The 20,686-nt window shown below is 33.2% G+C and overlaps 1 protein-coding gene across 4 annotated transcripts in view; it reads left to right on the forward strand.

Moving 5' to 3' along the window:
* PPA2 (pyrophosphatase (inorganic) 2) overlaps window positions 1-20,686 on the forward strand; it is a 76,805-nt gene that overhangs the window by 31,580 nt on the left and 24,539 nt on the right. For all 4 annotated transcript variants that reach the window (XM_011361490.2, XM_011361493.2, XM_023531374.1 and 1 more), the window contains 2 exons: window positions 3,309-3,435; window positions 20,362-20,489. In XM_011361490.2, the coding sequence (XP_011359792.1) occupies window positions 3,309-3,435; window positions 20,362-20,489 (255 nt within the window). The remainder of the gene's footprint in view (window positions 1-3,308; window positions 3,436-20,361; window positions 20,490-20,686) is intronic.

Here is a 20,686-nt window from a genome sequence, read left to right on the forward strand (position 1 = left end):
AAGCAGAGTTCCTAAAATGGCCCATTAAAGTCATCTGCCTTAATCTCTGGAATCTGTGAATATGATATCACTCTCTTGATTGTATTATTTTATAGAGCACAGTTTACTTTAAAGTAGAGAGATTATCTTGGATGTCCCATGCAGGTCCCATGTAATTACATAAGCCCTTAAAAGTAAGGAGCTTTCTCTGGCTGGTAGTAGAAGAGAAAGTCAGAGGTTCAAAGTATGAGAAATACTGCTAGACCAATGCTTTTGAAGATGGAGGAAGGCGGGGCATGTGAAAAGGAATGCAGTTGGCTTCTAGTTGCAGAGACCATCCCTGGTTGACATCTAACAAGTTAACAGGGACCTCAGCCCTATAACTGCCAGGAACTAAATTTAAGTGGAGTCTTCCTTAGGACCTTCATATCAAAGCCCAGCCTGGCCAATACTTTGATTTCAGCCTTGTCAGGCCATAAACAGCATCAGGTCATGTTGTGCCTGGACTCCTTAGCCATGGAAACTGTGAGGTAATAACTTTACACTATTTTAAGCCTTTAGGTTTATAATAATTTGTTAAACTACAATAGAAACCTAATGCACAGTATAACAGGCCTTAAAGAGTTTTGTTTTCCAGAGTTTTCTTGTATTAATTGAGTCCAATTGAAGTTTTACCTCATTCTTCGAATTCTGAATCAGCATAGAATTTTTGTGGTAGGCCACTATTATGTTCTGCTTATATCAGGCTCCTGAGAGTTAGCAGTTGACAGATGTGAGCTAAGTAAATATAGAGACCAGACAGAAAAAATACTAATATCTGTGGAAGAAGACCTCTTATGTTCTAGTTCATGTATCTTTCCTTTACTCTTTAAGGAATAAGTAATATGATCTCCATTTTACTGTCGAGAAACCAAGACCTAAAATGTTGTGTAAAGCAATTTGTTCAGGGTAGTAGAAGATTCAGCTCCACGTATTTGTGACTTAAAAATCCTATCTTTCAAAGTCTTTCCGTGATAGCTAGAAAAGTTGATGAATCCTACTCTAATTCTGCTTCAAACCTTTGGCACATTCATATATTCTTGTTTAAGAATCTCAACTCATTTTTCTAAACTTGGTGAACTCTGTGATTCCCCCAAGAATTAGTAACAGAATATGCTATATGCATTAATTTCCTTGGAAGAGTAAACTGATAATTTTATAATGGAGCTGGGAAAATAGGTTTTATCTCCTAGCCAGAGCAATTTATTCCTTTAGTTAGTGAGATTTGAACTAACATTTAGTAAATATGAAGTATGTACTTAATCGCCATCTAAAGAATAGGTCTTTGTTGAGACTGTGCTCCTTAGTTTCATGCCTGGCAATGCAGGAGTCCTTAAATCATCTGTAAGGTGCGTGGTGATAGAAAGCCTGTTTAACACCACATTGTAAATGGGCCAAGGGAAAGGAGCAGAGTCCTGGAACTTGATAGTAGACTTAGAACCACAGAAAATAGACATTGTTTAAGGTTAAGTTCCTTGAGGGATTACGTATCATTCATTTGTGTCTGACATTTTATGTTCAGCATAAATTTGTTGAATTGATTTAGAATGAATTGAATTGCGGGGGACACATACAAATTTTAATGTTTGTTCCTAGCCATCTTAACTAGAATTTTTATTTTGACCGAGTTTCCTTTCCAATTTGTAATGATGATTTAACCAGGCAATGGCTTGTCTAGTTCCTTTATATTGCTTATGAGACCAAAGAGCATACATCATGATGAAGCTTGATAATCTCCAGACATACTTCCTACCTGTCATGGTGACCATAAAAAATATGCCCTTATGATGTATGAAATGTCAAAGTAAGTTAATTTTTGTGAATAAAAAAACAAGTTAGAATACACTTTTAAAAACTATATGTGAGTCCCAAGAATTCCCATAGACACCCTGCCACCAAGATCTACTGCAGAGCCCCTCAACTTTGACACAGTTTATGTTTTGGATGGCTAAGTCCTTTACAGGGGACTGTCCTGTGCAGCATTCCTGGCCTCTTCTCACTAGGTGATAGTAATACCTCCCCAGTTTGACAACCAAAAATATCTCCAGACAATGCCAGATGTCCTCTAGAGGGCAAAATTGCATCTGGTTGAGAACCAGTGATCTAAGTTTATCACTGAGCTAACCAATGTAACCGGCCTTTCATTGGTGATTATGTGATAACTTTGAATTTGAACATTTTGATTTTTTATAAGATCTCCTGGCATGAGGTATGTAAATCTTTCCAGAAAGACTGTAAACCTTTTGAGAACAAGGATCCTTTCTTTTTATACACAGAGTGTCTAATATGGTGCTGGGTACTTAATAGAGCCTAAATATGTGAGAGTCTGGTTAATATAATTATGTATATTCTCCTGAAAGTGAGATTTCAGTTTGGTTTATACAATTTCACTAATCTGTTGTGTAAACTAATTACAACTTTGTGTAGATTTATGTTAAGATTTTGGATTCATTTTGCAAATGTTCTGAAAGGATTTATTTGACTATGGTTTAATGTCTGATTTTTTTGTCTTAAATAATTTCAAGACACAAAAGTGACAGTCTTTTGCATAAATACCTTGCTTTCCAAATGTAAAGCTGCATTTTGAATCATGAAGGAATTTATTCTGAAGCATGTGTTCAAATTTCAGCTTGCAGTGAAATTCTGTAGCAGACTAAACCTTTAAAAATAAAGGGATATGGGAAGAATGCATGCATATGAACTTGGCATAGGCACCTCGAAAGAACCACTGAAATAACTTTCTTTAGCACACGGAACATCTGCTTCAGCATCATGCTATTTCTAGGTTTCTCTTTAAGTCTTTTTAAAGCATTTTATGAAACCTATATTGTCTGTATCTTTAAAATATTAATAATTCGTTCATTGTCATTCATTATCTTCTTAAGTCTATATTCTAATATGTTAAAATTTTACCTTTCCCTAGTAACTGAAAAATGAGTTTTGCAAAAAAGGTACTATGAAGCAATTTAAAAGAATTCTCGGGTCTCTTTTTACCCATAAGCAGCAGGAGTCAGGTTTATATTATATAATGATATACATGGATTTGTTTTCTGTTTAATGAGTTCTAGCCTCATACATTAAATTTCAAGATCTATAAACAACTTCAGTTTCCAGAAAGGGGTCAAGATAATTTTAAAAGACTTTATGACTGTTTTTACAATATTTTTAATTATTGAACCTCTATTAAACTTCAGTCTATATAGTGCTTTTCATCTTTCATATGGATTGTTATGATGTATGAGTAAACTTCTCCAAAGCCTTGCAAATGTAAATTCCTTTGCTCTTTAAAGGTTCTTTCTTGTGGAGAGGTTATTCCTGTGAAGATCCTTGGAACTTTGGCTCTTATTGATCAGGGTGAAACAGATTGGAAATTAATTGCTATCAATGTGAATGATCCTGAAGCCTCAAAGTTTCATGGTAAGTCTGTAACTTTCCAGAAACAGAAGTAAATCTGTGTGTTATCGGAATTCTTAGAATTAAAAGAATTATAAAAAATACATTTGTATGTATTTGAGAGTTAAATTTACATGGTTTGTTTTTTACTCATTCTCTCTCCATAGAATTTAAAGGGTATTCTAGTATGATATGTCTCAGTTGTATCATATTGCTAGGAGGAACAAGCGAGAAAAGGAAATAGACAAATGACACTTCAAACTAAGAAATACATTCTATGGGTTCCCTTCCCCTCTCCTCTTTCCCTCCCTCCCTTTTTCTTTCTTAGATATCCCTTTTGTTCATTTGAGTAACAGAAAAAACTAAGGAAGGAGTTTTCATCAAGGACATAAGCTATTTCTACACCTAGTTTTTGTTCTGTCGTGTACAAATGATAACTGTACAAAAGATAACTGCCCTCTGACAAATTTTTTAAAATTTATTTCTAATTTATTTTTTATTTTTTTATGGTGACATTGGTTAACGAAATCCAATAAGTTTCAGCTGTACACTTTAACAGTAAGGCATATATATATTTACACTGTGTGTTCATCTCCCATAGTTCTTTCTGTCACCACATATTTGACACCCTTTACCCCGTCTACCTCCCCACTTCCCCCACGCCCTACCCTCTGGTAACCACTAGTCTATAGTCCATGTCCATGAGTCTCTGTTTGTCCTGTTCATTTGTTGCTTTTAGGTTTATATCCCACATATAAGTGATATCCTGTGATTTTCAACTTTTTCTGTTTGGCTTATTTCGCTTAGCATGATTATCTCGAGGTCTATCCATGTTGTTGCAAATGGCAGTACTTCATCTCTTCTTATGGCTGAGTAATATTCCATTGTATATATGTACCACAGCTTCTTTATTCAATCGTAGGATACTTCGATTGCTTCCATGTCCTGGCCACTGTGAATAATGCTGCTATGAACATTGTTGTGCAAATATCTTTTCGGATATGGGTTTTCAAGGCTTTGGGGTGAATACTCAGTAGAAAGATTGCTGGATCATATGGTAGATCAATTCTTAGTTTTTTGAGCAACTTCCATACTGTTTTCCATAGTGGCTGTACCAATTTGTGACAAAATTTTGATGTCCCAGAAATTTAAGTACTAGAAATTGCTTGCTGTAATGAAGAGTTGACTTTCTTTGGAGTCAGACAAAGTACATTTTGAGTACTGGCATTGCTGCTTTCTATTTGAGTGACTTTGGGTAGATCATTTAACTTTTCTGAATTTCAGTTCGCTAATGTATAAATTAAGATAATTATACCTACTGTGAGGTTGTTGACAGAATAAGAGAGGATTTACTTAAAGCATCAGGCTGTTACATGCAAGTGTTGACTCTGTGGCTGCTCTTCTATGACCATTTTTTCCCCTATTTTTCTACTCTTTTTTCTTTCAGTTTTATTTTTAAGATCTTGATTACTTCTAGACATCAAATCTTATCTCAGCTGGAAACTAGATCATTTATGAAATGACCAAAACTCATTAACACTTATGTGTTAACCGCTCTTTATATGCATTTAAAACCTTTGCTTGCATACAGAACAGCAAAAGTGATTTTATTTTATTCCTGCATTTAATTGAGAAAGGGAGGGGTATGATAGAATGAACTACATTTAACCTCAGGGTCAAAAATAAAACAAGAAACTATAATTAAAATATGAGGCTTGAATTCATAAACTATATATATTGTTGTTTAATTATTTTACCCTGGGTTTCTTTATTATCATCTTTAATGTATTTCTTATACATGCATATGAAGAAGAGTAAATAAATATCCAGTTTAAAAATTTTTTGAAACTTTAAATAACTGCTCCTCAAATGAAAACTGATAATAAAATGGTGCAACAGCGGGCCAAAACAGATCATTTGTGAAGTGGCACACTAAAGTCATGAAACTCCAGTAAGGGATGTTCTTTAAAACTGGAGAACTGAGCGCCAGAATGAAACTAGTCTTTAGGTGGAATAAATTAATTCTTAGCTTAGTACTATTGAAAGTGTGATTTAATATTTTAAACTCCCTGGCATATGCCAAACACTGGTGCCTGTTCTAGTAACTATTATTGTTCTTAATTTAGAAGGTGTTCAAAGTTAAATAACTTGCCCAAGTTTGCTCATCTAGATACTGGATCACGATTTAAACTCAGTTCTGTTTGATTATAAAGTCCATTGCTCATTTACAGTATTATACTGAGCAATTTCTACTTGATTGTAGTCATTTATGGTTTGTAACTAGAGGTATTGAAACAGATTACATAGGCTAAGTACCTTCCTCCTTCTTGAGTGTCCTAAGGCTTAGAATGAAAAATTTTAGCCCTCTTTTACTTTATTTCTGTTCGTACCCAGAGTGACGATGACTTTGCATTTATTCATTCTAAATTCTTAGTGTGTGTGCTTGTACAAAAAGACATGTAGAAATACTGAAACCATGATGTGCAGAAATAGTGAAGCTTATTTAGGTTGAGGTTAAATTATCAGACTAGATTAATTAAAAGTGTTTTGAAAGGAAAAAAAGACTTTTTTTCCCCTTCTGTTAAAGATAACATGTATTAACTTCATCATGAAAAATATAATTCTTTATAAGTTTTTAAAATCCTAAAATTAACAGATGAATATCATTGACATATTTTGCTCTAAAAAGGTATGCTGACATTGTGTTTTGTATTTATTTCCAGAGTGAGTGAGGTGGAGTGGGGAGCGAGAACCGATTTATTCCCTTTAAAGATATTTGCATATTGTTCACACTGGATAGTGCCTTAAGTACTCTTATTTATCTAGATTTTGTAAAGTAAGTTCTGTAGTTTTAAGAGTTACAAATGTTTTCTTTTTTCTTCTCATTTCTCTTACCTTCACATTATTATAATGTATTCCACATATCTTTATTGACTTTTCTTATGTCTTGCTTATTTTACAGTGACCCAAGGCAAAAATAGATATAGGCACAAATTGAAAGGATCAAGAAATTATATTATAAGTTTATTTTTAAATAATCAATCATAGAATACTAGGTAACCCTATATAGCAGCTTTTATTTTATTTTTAATTTAAAATCACGTTTTGATTTATATTTATCATATCTTTCAAACATCATCCAGCTGTTCTGTCAGCTATTTCAGGCAACAGAGTTCCTGTTGTTCTGCTGCTTAAGCAAGTGTTAATGGACAGAAATTATTCCTAATTACTCTTTTTTTCCCCACTTCTTAGCCTGCTGTGTTGTTTGTGTTTTCATTAGCAATTGCTAAAGAGGGGAATTGGAGGAGATGAGAACTGAGAGATGCTCAATTATTGCAGTGGTTGAAAACTTCCTGAATTTGCCGAGAAATTTTTTAAAGTTAATTTAAGAAAAACAATTCATGTGATTTGATTACAATATTTAATTGCTTTCTCTTGTATCATATAATAATTAATTCCTCTTGTAAAAGTGCCTAACTTTCAATTCAGGAGGAGGTTAAGTATTGTAAGCATGTGGCTTATTTTATATGATGTTACAGGTTAAAATAGAACCTTGGCAGGAGTGAGGAGGCCTCAAATAAATAACCAATTTCATGATTATGCTTCTCATAACTTATGATTTTATTATAATAAGAAAAATGTATATTTGGATTCATATGATTAAATATTAGCTAATGGATATTAAAAGTTTGGTGCTGTACTATATATCTTTGAAAATTAATAAACTATATTTAATATTAAATCAAGCAACTTTTAAAAGTTTATTGTGTGTCCCTCCCACATTTACCTTCTAAAATCACAAATACAGGATATTGGATGACATTTTTTTAAATTATAAAAACAATGTACTTGGAAATAAAATTTTAGGAGTATAAAAGAGGTATATAAAATGAAAAGTAAAGTTCTTCTCCCTTCCAACCTCCAGTCTTAATTCTCATATCCTCTTCCCCATAACTTTTTTAGTTCTTTTGAGTGGTTGCTTCTCTTCTGTAAGCAATGTGCTTACACCTGTTTCTTAATTTATGTATTTTCCTTGTTGACTCAGGTTGTTGCTTTGAACCATTAGGAATTTGACTTCTTATACATTTCTCAATTTTGTTATCATGTTTCTTCCTCCATTATCTTAGTAATTCTCAGTATTATACTTTGAGCTATATTGATTGCGTTGTTAATTTTAAACAGTAACTGGTGGCTGCCCAGGATAGAACTAGGCCATTGAGGTTTCCGTTCTTCTCTCCTTCTCTGCCCCTTACTGCCTGGCTTCTCTCAGCTACACTCTTAGTTCTACAGTGTCAAAATGTAAGTTCTGTTCTTTTCCTATAACTGTTTTTCATGTTTTGTCTCTTGAATTTGAAAGTCGAAAACTAATAAATAGCACTTATAGTATTTAGGTGAATATTATTTGCCTAGTTTATCATGCCATGTGTTAAATGATCAGTTTTGGACAGGCTGTTCTCTGAACCCTCGGCATAGCCATCACTACGGGCTTCTTTTTATTGCCCGCCTGGATTCTTAGTTCTCCTCTTTTCTTAGATTCTTCGATGTCCTCTTTTTATTTTTCCTTTTTCACTGTTGACTGGTGTACATTTTCCAACAATTTTTACAGAAAATGCATGGGAGATTGATTCTGAGTCCATATATATCGAACTGTCTTTTTTTTGGAGGCGGCGGTTGAGGGGGATAGGGAGTGTCACCTTCTACTTAAATAACTTTAAAACATCTAATGTAGTAACTTTAAATGTAAATTACGGTGCAAGAATTGAAATTTCTATCATAAAGGAGTAAGTGGTTTTATAACAGTTTAAACATTTGTCATCTATACTTCCTGGCATATTTATTAGATCAACAGGAGAAAAGATTAAAAACAAATAGGAAAGGATAGGTATCTGGAAATTTTAAAAATTCTGTGGTTTTCTGAGGATGTGTATAATACAGAAATTTATAAAGAAATTTATTTTCTACACATTTTTATTGTTAGACATTTAAAAACTAAATCCCTCCTATTAATTTCCACTACCTTAAGAAATAGCTGTTTTTTTTTACATAATACCAATTTTTTCTTTTCTGAAAACGGTCTGTTTTGATTTATAGATGGTATGTGTGTGTATGTATGTGTGTGTATGTGTGTGTGTATGTGTGTGTATGTATGTGTATGTGTGTGTGTATGTGTGTATGTATGTGTGTATATATGTTTGTGTGTGTATGTGTATGTATGTGTGTGTGTGTGTGTGTATCTGTGTATATATATGTTTGTGTGTGTGTATGTATGTGTGTATATATATGTTTGTGTGTGTGTGTATTTACTATATTAATCCAGATACATTTAAGTTGTGATTCTGCAATGAAGTTTGGAGTTGTTTTATTTGTTATGAAATAGTGTCTTTGATCCTAATGAACATATGTGCAGACTTTGGTAGAATGTAATATCCTGTTATAATATTTATGGTTTTTAACTTTGACATGACTGAACTAAAATTGCATCAGAGAACATGTTTAAGTTAGAAAGAAACTATGGTTGCTGGCTGTATTTCTGTAATTTCTACATTACTATTTAAATCTTTAAGTTTTGTCTTCTGAAACTGGAATAGCCACTGTTAATTTTTTTTTTTAAGTCTAACATTTGAAAGTAAATTCTCTATACTCCTTGATAGAAAATTGGTCACTATGGCTGGTTCTTGGAGAGCACTAAAGCCATTTAATGCATTATAATTAGGTTCTAGGCCCTAATGCTCTGAATGGTACCGTGATGGCCTGAGGGAGTTAGCAAGACTCCCAAGACACCTAAATTGTTACTAGAGAATGCCTTGGCCATTAAGAATAATAGCACTCGGTTATGAAATAACCAAGTTCAGAGCTTTTTAAGAAAATTGAAATGCTAAGGCATGTATTATTTCTCTGTTGGTTAAATTAACCAGCTTCTATAATGTAGAGCTTCATATATTCACCAAACAAATGTTTGAGCCTCTTCAGAACTGCCTGAGGATTTTATGTCAGGTGAAGTAATGTCATGGGAAGGTAATTAGGCTTAGAAGCTACCTCACATTAAAGAGCAATAAAAATTTCTTTTGTTTGGTCTCTAAATAAATAAAAACGATTGTCTGTTTTCTTGTAATAACTATTGCCTGTACAGTGATTTTACAATTTAAAAAAATTAAAAATTGGAAAGTAAAAATTGAAATCAGAAGAGTTATATTGATATAGATACATTCTGGGATGAATCATTTACATGAATGATAAGAGAATTATTTTAAATGAAGCAGTTGAGACTTTTTAAAAGGCCAGCATTGCACTTTTCTTAAAATTATCATAATTTACATATATTTTATATACAGTAGTTTTCCTTATCAATGGAGGGTACATTCTAAGACTCCCAGTGGATGCCTGAAACCACAGTTAATATTGAACCCTATCTATACTGTTTTTTCCAACATACCTATATGTCGAAAACATACCTATAATAAACTTTACGAATTAGGCACAGTAAGAGATTAACGATAACTAATAATGGAATAGAACAATTCTGACAATATACTGTAACAAAAGTTATGTGAATTTGGTCACTTGTTTCAGAGTATTCTTTCTGAAGTCTTCGATATATAGGCTCAGATGCTTTCTGGGGTAACATGTTGCCATCATTTGAAACAACACTGTTCTCTGTTCATGTCTTCCAGACACAGATTTAATGCCTTTTGCATCTTAACTAAGCACTTGTTGTGCAGTATGGCATTAACTTTTGCAGTCTGAGATGCAGTTGCAAAAGTAACATAGATTTCTTTTTCCTGTTTCAGTTTCATGGATAGATTTGTTTTTATTCATTCATTCATTCATTTATTCATTCATTCATTTACGAGGCAACCCTTGGTTGACCTCACAGATTGCAAAGACCTTGTCAGCTTACAGTCCCTTATTTTTTATTTTTATTTTTTAATGCCTACAGCACTTGGTCTTCCTAGGTGGTCTCCCATCCAAGTACGGGCCAGGCCCGACCTTGCTTAGCTTCCGAGAGCAGACGAGATCGTAGATTTATTCTTACCATTGATTTAGCAATGTCAGTGTACAGTTTTTCTTATTAAGTTGAGAATTTTTACCTTTTCATTTAAAGGAAGCACTTTATAGCTACTCTTTGGTATATCCAAATTGCCAACATCACTACTCTTGCACTTTGGGAACGTTGTTAAGTAAAATAAACGTGACTTGAACACACGTGCTTTGATACAAATCAGTCTGATAACCAAAATGACTAACAGGTGGGAGGCATCTATAGCAAGGAAACGCTGGACAAAGAGGTGATTCATTGGACAGAGCAGAGTGGCAGGAGAATTTATCATGCTACTCAGAATGGTGAGCAATTTAAACTTACAAATTATTTTTTTCTGGAATTTTTCATTTAAATTTTTTGGACCATGGTTGACTGCAGATAACTGAAACCATAGAAGGGGAGAGACCATGGATAACAGGACCTGTATTGTCTTTCAAGGAAGGAAACATGGAAACCAAGTCTCTATGGCTTAAATTTTCATTTGCTAAATGAACACTTTTAGGGTTTCCGCAATTATTATTTTAAAAATAGGCAAATTAATAATGGTGTTTGATTTCCTTATTTTCTGTAATACAATTTAATACAGTCATTTAGGGGAAAAAATCGGGAATAGCATAGTAATCTTAAGGGAAAATATTCATGTTAACCCTTGTAACCAGAAAGAATGGAATGCAGTTTGCTTTCATGTGCGTGTTCTCTTTTGCACAGATATGGGCTAGCATGTCATCGTTGTCATAGCAAAACTCTAACATTTCTGAAAGAATTACTGTGTGCTAAGGAACTATGCTGAATGGTTCCTTTGGAATAGCAGTTTAGTGTTTATATAAACTCAAGCAAGATATGCTAGTGTTCTCCTTTTTTTTTTCTTTCAGATTAGGAAACTGAGGCTCTGGTGTGGGAGGTGGTTAGTAACTTGTCTAAAGCCTCACGGAGAGCCACCAGAATCCAGTTGGGCTCCAGAGCCCGTGCCCTTCAGCACTGCATTGCACTGCCCACCTGAAAAGTACCGGAGTGGTCAGATGTATTTGTGGCCTGGTACAGTGTTCCTTTCTGGGAGCGCTGACCATTTGCTCTTAATTTAGGCATCAGTGGGATAATTGTGATTAGAGGTCCCAATGAAAAGATGGCTCTTTTGATCTTCATTCCTTTGATCCCATTGTTATACCTTAATAGGTGTGGGTGTATAGGGATGGGGTATGGGAGGAGGCAGTTGAGGAACAGGGACAAATCGAATAAAATGTACTATAATTCAGAATAGAATTAAATTTCTGGGGATCTTTAGTCTCTGTTTTGAACCCTGACCTCTTTTTGTGTCTTTTAGGTTTCAGTCATATTTCTATGATCTGGTGAAAAGTAAGGGAGACCTAAATTGTAAAGTCCGTTCTTGTGTTCTTTAGTTATCTGACCTTGGAAAAGTCATAACCTCTCTAAACTTCAGTTTCTTCTCTAAAGTTGGTCCTCTGATCAGTAAATGTTCCCTAGGGTTCTTCCCATCTCTAAATTTTGGTGGTTCTAGGAGATATTTTTAATTCATTATTTTTTGCCTGTCTTCTTCTCAAGTAGAAAGATCTAAATTATCTACAAAGTTAGTGAAGTTTAAAGAAACACAAAGGATCATGAGATAGACTTCTTGAGGACATTGGCTCATTTTTGAGTACTTTAGCGTAGCTATGAAGTGATGGAGCTGGAACTTCAGTGAAAGTCTGTCTGACCCAAAGCCTGAGCTTTAGCCCCTTCATTATAGGCTTCATATTAAAATTAGAGTAGAAAAATATTTGAATTTCTATTATGAGCAAGACAACCAGATGGTTTTTATTTTATTGGTCATGTAATATTTTTTCACAAAATGATAATGAACATATAAATTTCTGGAAAAATTTTACCAAGTCTCTTCTGAGAGGCTTTTCTGATAAAATACACATGCCTCTATATAGAATTCGTTTGGTATTACTTATTTAGAAGTGTGTTAATTTCTATTTTTCATGTGTTGATAGTAGAATTTGTGGGAAAGGAAAATGGAGAAGGAAAGACAGCTGAAATGAAGGATACTGTTCAGTAGTCTATGTACTCTTAAACATAGATTTGCAGAACAGGGTTGAAAACATAAAAATCTTTTAGAGATCCTGAGTAAGCACAAACTATTAAAACAATTCTCTGAGCTGGAACCTCTACGTGTGATGCAGAAAATACACTGAGTGCTCTGGAAAGGAACTGTTGTTTCTTCCGCATGTTTATAAAATGTCATTAAAAGCATATGTTCTTGCTTCCCCAGATTTTGTTAGAGGCCAATGTATACATGATTAGTTCTCTGAGAGCAGCATCTGTGCTAGTGGAATGAGAGTTTTGTGCATTTGCGTCACTTCCTTTGGTAACAGCTATTGAATTGAAAACTCCTTTTTATTTTTTTACCCTCTTCTGACAAAATTTCAAGCATGAAACCATTGCCTAGTGTCTTGGGGTTTTTGTTTGTTTGTTTTAAATAATACACGCAAAGAGATATGGCACTACATTTATGTTACTAGTTTTTATCTAAAAATAAAAATGATAAGTCCAGCTGATTATATGCTCTCCTCATTTCATTATATGGTTTGGTGGAAATAATCCAGATAAAAATGGCATTTTAGTTTTTTTCTTTAGATCTTCCTCGTGGAAGTACAGGTGGTTCTCAAGTTGAGCATGTGAGTGGGAGGTTAGAAATGGGAATGTTATGGTTTGATAAAACTCAGTGGGCGATTCTGATAAGTTCCTCCAAATTGAGAACCATTCCATTAATCTTTTTTTACTAGTTGGATATTCTAATCTTGGATGTAGAATATTTGATAACAATTTCGATATGCATTTAGTTGGGAGATGTAGTTTCTATTTCCTGACAGATTTCCATGTGTTAATGCATTGTGACCATATTTTCCTGAAAGTCCTTGAACATATTCATAATAACTACTTTAAAATCCTTGTTTGCATGGGTCACCTCAGGATTGATTTCTCTTGACTCTTTTTCCTCTTGATTAGGAGTCTCAGAAATATTCCAATATGTACAATAAATCCAATATGTACAATGGTCATCTGTGACAGGAATTTGTTCCATATTGAGTATGCAGTGTGCTTACCTTTTTGAGTATTTTGGTTTTCTTTTTTTTTTTTATAAGTTATCTATCTTGTTACGGGATAACTTGAGAAATGTGTTGAAACATGAATTCATTGCCTCATCTTTATCAGAAGTTTCTGTTTTCTGTAAAGCAAAATGCTTTAGATAGCTTAGCATTCTTTTTAATTGCTATTAATTTGGTTAATATACTTGAACTGAGTGAAAGACTTATTTCAGAAATAAAAGTAGTTTTATTTATATATTCCCTCTGTTCCAAATGTTTTAAAAAATGGTTATTTAATTTAAGCATGCTAGAAATGAAAACTTTGTAGGAACTAAATTGTAATAATATTAAAAGTAAAGGCAAATATGTCTTTCTTTAAATAAGAAATTAATTTAAAATTCACTTGAGGCTTATCTTTACCATAAAGAAAAAAAGTTTATAGAAAAAGGTTATGAATTTGTATGTGTGTCTATGTATGTCCAGATGCCTGTTACATTAAGTGCTTATTTACAGTGTTCATATCTATTTCTAGCTACATTGATTTTTCAGTAGAGTTATGCACATTAAAAATACAGTAACTGTCAACATTAATGAAAATATTTTAATAATTTTCTAAGTCATTAATTCATATTTATTGATTTATTTTTTTAGAGATAAAGCATAAAGATATAAAGATAAAGGCTATAGGTTTGCCTCTGGGTATAACTTTGGCAGCATCACATGGACAAGGTTTTAGGGGATTGAAGGGCTGATAACTAATATTTGTTAAAATTTACCTTTAATTTTTTTAGGTGATTTTCATATATTACTTAATTTTCACAACAACCTTGATTTCTTTTTCTTCATTTTATATTTGAAGAAACAGACCATGTATTGTATTTTCCCAGGCTGACACAATATATGAGTGCCGGAACTGGAATTTGAACTTAGTGCTATCTAATTCCAAACAGGATGTTTTTTATTAAGTGAGAGTGTGTTTTCCTTTTTTGGTTTGTTTTTAAATTTTTTAATTCTATATCTAGTTTAAGGGACTGGATATAGTTCTTTTTTGGTGGGTTGGAGAGTCATTTAAAATTTTTTATTGTTAATCTTGAGATTTACTGTATTGTACTTACTGAATATGTTGTCATGCTTTTCTCATGCTTCAAATTAATGTTTTCTTAGTTTTAGTACATAATCATTTTTAAAATTCATTGTTTTAATATGTCTCTATATTAAAAAGATCTCATACTTTAGATCTCTCTCATATTGTTCATAGGTCGCATATATAAAATTAATCTTGTCAACTTGAATTTTACCTCATTTACATTATTACTATTGGCCTATTTGGCAAAAAAATAGAATATTGTCTTAAAGTATGTTTGATTTCGAAATCCGGATAAAATTGAGGTCTTGGCAGACACACATGACTAGAAACTACCCCTAGTGTGAGAGAGTGTATTTTTTATATAAAAAGAATAGGAAGAAAATTCACAAACAATTTTTATTTCCCTTAGTACATCACAATCTGTGACATTCTCTTAGGTTTTAGAAACAACTGAGTTGGTTTATACTTAAAAGAAACTTGATTACATAAAAGGCGTACACTATCCCTGATGAAGAAAAAGGGTGTTATAAAGAATAGAAAGTGTTATGATCCTCTCATATCTACAGAGATAGAATCATAGGCTTTGACTAAGATAGATTAATTTCTTTGCTTTTATAAATTCCTTATTCAAAATTAGTTAATAAAAATAGTAAACGGAGAGCTCTGGACTTGGGAAAACCAAATTGACCTTTAAAATTTGTTACTATATTCCATTATTATCTTCTGTTTTGCCCTTTTAGCTAATTTAATAAATTTATAAAATTTCCAATGGATTTCTTTAGAACTTTGATTATTTATAAATCTGTCTTTAATTTTAATATAAATATTCTCTTGAGACTGTAATCTTTGTTGATCAAACTTTCAAAGTTGAAAATAGCTCTGTAATAAAGTAAATCGTGACTATACACTGTCAGAAATTGATAACTTTTATGAAGCCTTTTAAAAAAAACTCAGGTGATAACATATTTAGGTGACTGCTTTTATTTAATGTTACAGACTAGTCTTTTTTTAGCCTTTGATACTTTAAGTTTTATTTAAGCTTCATCTTTACTAGTTTTTGTTGTTTTTACTCTTTTCTTTTATTGATAATTCCTCTTAGTTCTACTTTCTACAGATACCCCAAATTGACCATTTGTCACCACCTCATACAACTGCTTTTATCTAAGCCTTCATCGATGTCACCTGTGTGGATCCTCTCGGTAGCCTCTTATTGAATTTTCTGCTTCCACTTCTTTCTCTACACAACAGATAGAGAAATCTTCCTAAAACATGTGCTCCTCTGCCCAGAACCCTCTAATGCAGGGGTCCCCAATCCTTGGGCCATGAACCGGTACTTGTCCATGGCCTGTTAGGAACTGGGCCACACAGCAGGAGGTGAGCGGCAGGCGAGCAAGTGAAGCTTCATCTGTTTGCAGCTACTCTCCAGCGCTAGCATCACCACCTCAGCTCCATCTCAGATCATCAGGCATTAGATTCTCATAGGAGCACCGGTCCCTGGTACCAAAAAGGTTAGGAACCGCTGCTCTAATGGTTTCCCATCTCAAAGTAAAAGGCAAAGTCTTGGTATGGCCCTAAGTGTCATATGTGACTGGCCTATGACTGCTTCTCTGATCTCATCTTCTAACATGCTCTTCCTTCACTCTGCTCTAAACACAGGGCTTTCTTACTGTATTCTTCATATTTTAGAATATTAGTACTAACCAACTTCCTCCCAAGATGGCTCTTTTAGATATTTGAATGAGTTGTTCTCATATCTCATCCAAGAATTTACTAAAATACAATTTATCAGAGACTGCCCCTGAACTCTCATATTTAAATTCCTCTTCCCACCTCACTTGCAGATCAGTCTACATGCATAATTGTAGATTTTTTGTCTTTTTCTCATCTTTAAAGTTTTCTTATCTATGCCTCATTTAACAGCAGATATTTTTAGCAACCTATTTTATTGAATTCCTTCAAAACATTCAAATTAATTTTATAGAAACAAAATCTCTTTTATACTGATAAAACCACTACCTTATATAATGTTTTATTAAATCTCATAATTATAACAAAAGATGCAATTGGCATAAATGCTTTGGAAATAAATACTTGATGCTTGCAAAAGCTGAAATTTAACTGGTTTCCAGTTAAGTGTGGATTTTATTTTAGAGTAGTGTACCAGATTCAGCATACAGACTATTCTAGATATCAATTAGAATATTTTAAAGGAAGTCTATTAACTGTCTAGGGAATTGATCAAGTAGATCTCAATGAAAAGTTTGATTTGTAATTTAAAACAAATAAATTTATATAAAAGAGCTCTTCTAGATTATTCTTTTATTGTTGGACTAGTTCATTTTGAAAATAAGCTATATAACTATCCATATTAGAAATTTTACTGTAAGTTAATTTCCAAGAGTGGGAATGACCACTGCAGAATTGCTGCCTAACATATATTGTAAAAAATATATCTAATGAGAAAATTCCGGGAATGGATAATAGTGATCTTTGCACAACATGTAGACATACTGAATTCCACTGAATTATATACTTAAAAATGGTAAATTTTGTTATTTATATTTTACCACAATAAAAGAAAATGAAAATAAAATGTATCTACACTTGTATTCTTTTAGTGTAAATAAAACCTGTGACAATATTACAGTGCAGTATAGAAGAAAAAGCGGAATTGGGGGTATTAGAAGACTCGTATTTATATAACACAGTAGTACCCCCTTATCCATGGTTTCACTTGCACATTTTCAGTTACCTGAGGTCTACCACAGTCCAAAAATATTAAATAGAAAATTCTGGAATTTAGCAATGTATAAGTTTTAAGCTGTGTGCTGTTCAGCATAATGAAATCTGCACCATCACACACCATCCTGCCCAGGACGTGAATCACCCATTTGTCCAGTGTCTCCATGCTGTATGTATATGTGCTACCCACTCTCAGTTACCAGATTGGTTATCAGATGTTTTGAGAGAGAGAGAGAGAGACCATGCTCACATAACTTTTATTACAGTATATTGTTATAATTGTTCTATTTTATAATTAGTTGTTGTTTTTAATATGTTACTGTGCCTAATTTATAAATTAAATTTTATCATAGGTGTGTCTGTATAGGTAAAACAAAAACATGATAGATAGAGGATTTGGTACTACCAGTGCTTTTAGGCATGCACTGGGGTCTTGAGAGGTATCCTACAATGATGGGGTGTGAGAGGACTCCTGTACTAGCTCTACCATGATTGAGTTGGATCAATTTTGGCAAATCTTTTACATTTTCTTAGCTGTAGTTGTCTTATGTTTCATATGAATGTGCTGATTCTTCTCAACTCTCAAGAGTTTTATGAGGAACAAGCAAGTTTATTTATATAAAAGTCTTTTATAAACTCTAAAGCAGTTTATAAATTTTAGGTAGAATTTTGCATATTTTCAGAACTAATTATTGATATTGCTTATAAGATTTTGGCTTGAGGCATTTGCTCTTAAGGTTTTAAAGATGTTTAAATTGCTTATTTAATTTTTTTTTTGTTTTTCTTTGTGAAAATGCAGCTTTTTTTTTTTCAGGATATAATTAATGAATTAAGAATGAAAACGTTTAGCTTGTATTTGGAGAGTTCCACTTCTTACTGGCATTATTAAGTTTTCTGGTTTTTATTATTAATGTCTTAGCTTAACAGGTCCTGTTTGTAACATCTGCCGAGAGAGCCTCCTAAGCTGAGATAGATAACTTTGCTTTTCCTTTCTTATTTGAAGTCAGTGAATTAAAAAGTTATCCAAAAAAAAGTTTATACATAGGACAGAGAATGGCAGATTGGGTAAGGTACAATGATGAGGTCATAAATCAGATTTAAGTTATAGAAACTTATTTATTTAAAGTGCCTTTGTGGTTGCTTACCTTAAGTGAACTAAATTTTTTTTTCCCTCTGAATCAGAAAACAGTGAGTTGGAGGAACTTAGTATTAGTTAATTTACAGATTTTTTTTTTAAATTTTAGCAAAAATAGAGATAGGACGTAAGAAAATGAGCAATAGAAAGCTCACCTTGTAAAGAAGCTCTTTTAATAAGATAAGCAGAAAAAATAATCAGAATTTGAAGAGAAAACAACATGTATTAGGTGAAATATTTATTAAGTGTCCTATTTGGGGTTTTACAAAGACTTAAGAACTATAATACCGTGTGCAATACTAAAAAGAATTCATTATGTTAAACATCTTCCATCATTTTATTCAATAAATATGTATTGACTATGATTAATAGAGCAAGTAGCCTGTGTTCGGTTTCAAGTGATTGTTTTTCCCCTTAGTTGTAACGTTTCTGCTCTTTGCTCCAGAATTACTTTAGTTAGATCTGTGTCATTGACATATTAATTTGAGTGCCGTTAGGTTGCATATTCACTCAATCTTGTGTCTGCCGTGGTCTCTGTCATTCCTATGGTCTCTGCCTTATCTCTCTCCCGCCTCCCCAGTTTCACTTATGTGAAACATCTGGCCTCTGGAGGCATATGTAACTCTTTCTAAACCTTTACTTAACAGGCAAAAGGCAGGCATAAAAAGCAAAAGGATAATTCCTGTCTGTTTAACCCATGCCTGCAAAATGCTTACCTTATCCTGTTGTGAGGTAGTCCCACAAGGCTTGGATGAGCAAGTCTGAAACTGTTATGATCTTTAAATCGTCTTATGCATGGTGTCTTCTTCTGTTTTTAGTTATAACTTTCTAATTCTTTAAGTGCTACCAAGTCTGTCATTTGCCGTAATATATGATGCATAAAGGACTATATGCTAAATTAAGCCTTAAGCCACAGTGTGGTGGAGAGTAAAGACTTCTAGTTTTGTCTAGTTATTTCTTATACTTTTTGAATAGATACCTATTGGAAAGGATACATTCTTTGGGGACCTTTTAGGGGAGTGGTCTATTAATACAGTAATAGTTTCAATTATATTTAAATGAATGTCCTCAAAATGTATTGGTTAAGCTGTTTACATGGTAATAGAACTTTAAAAAATAAGTCCTGTGTATGATTATATATTTTGAAATTAAAATCTCTGAACCACCCAGGTATTACCCTTTTTAAAATTGCCTTGTCCTCATTCTCTTTCTTGCTCTGCCTTGTTTTCCTTCATAGGACACTTTGCACTTAACATCTTATGTATGTTTCTTTATTCGTTGTCTGTCTTTTTCAGCTGTGTACACCATGAGAGCAGAGACTCATTTTGCTCACTGTTCTGTTTCACTCTTTAGAACAGTGTCTGACACATAATGAAAGAGAGACTGACTAAATATTTGGTATATATGTGCATGAAACCCTTCTCATCCAACCTTAGCATGTTCTCTTCTAGGTACTGCCCTCTCCATTCTATGATCAGTGTTCCTTTAGCTTAATATTTCTAAAGCACTGATCCTGATGTAACTTCCCATCCTCTAAGTAGTCCATTGCACATACCTCTGAGCTCCTTTAGGAAAAAGAACTTTGTTGTCCTTCGTTGTGTTGTCTTCATCTGCTTATCTGCTGTAGCTAACAATGTCTGAAGGTACTCAAGAATTGTTTGTAGAGTGAAGGACTGATATTTTACATATGCAAAGCCAGAAGTCCAGAGGCGATAGGGCACATGTTGATGATTATGCTGCTAGTTAGCAGCCTAGGACCAGACCCCATGTTTTCTGGCTCCCTCAGTCCAGTGCTGTACTACTCATAGGAATGAATTTTGATTTTTAACAGAAAGTCTTTTTGTTTCTTCACTTACAGATATTGATGATGTTATGAAGTACAAACCAGGTTATTTGGAAGCTACACTTAATTGGTTTAGATTATATAAGGTGCCAGAAGGAAAACCAGAAAACCAGTTTGCTTTTGATGGAGAATTCAAAAACAAGGTGAAGATGATAATCTTATTTTAAAATGTCCTTCATGATATTTGTACTTTTTCACTTTAGGGGTTTCTTAAATGAGTATTTGTACATAGCATGATGACAAAGTGCTTTGTAGTGATATTTAAGGGCACTATTTTATCACTTTTATTTAAAAAAGTTTTCAGGAGATCTCAGTGAATCCATAAGGCCATAAATATAAA

This window comes from Pteropus vampyrus, unplaced genomic scaffold (genome assembly GCF_000151845.1).
Source record: "Pteropus vampyrus isolate Shadow unplaced genomic scaffold, Pvam_2.0 Scaffold67, whole genome shotgun sequence".
Classification (NCBI taxonomy): domain Eukaryota; kingdom Metazoa; phylum Chordata; class Mammalia; order Chiroptera; family Pteropodidae; genus Pteropus; species Pteropus vampyrus.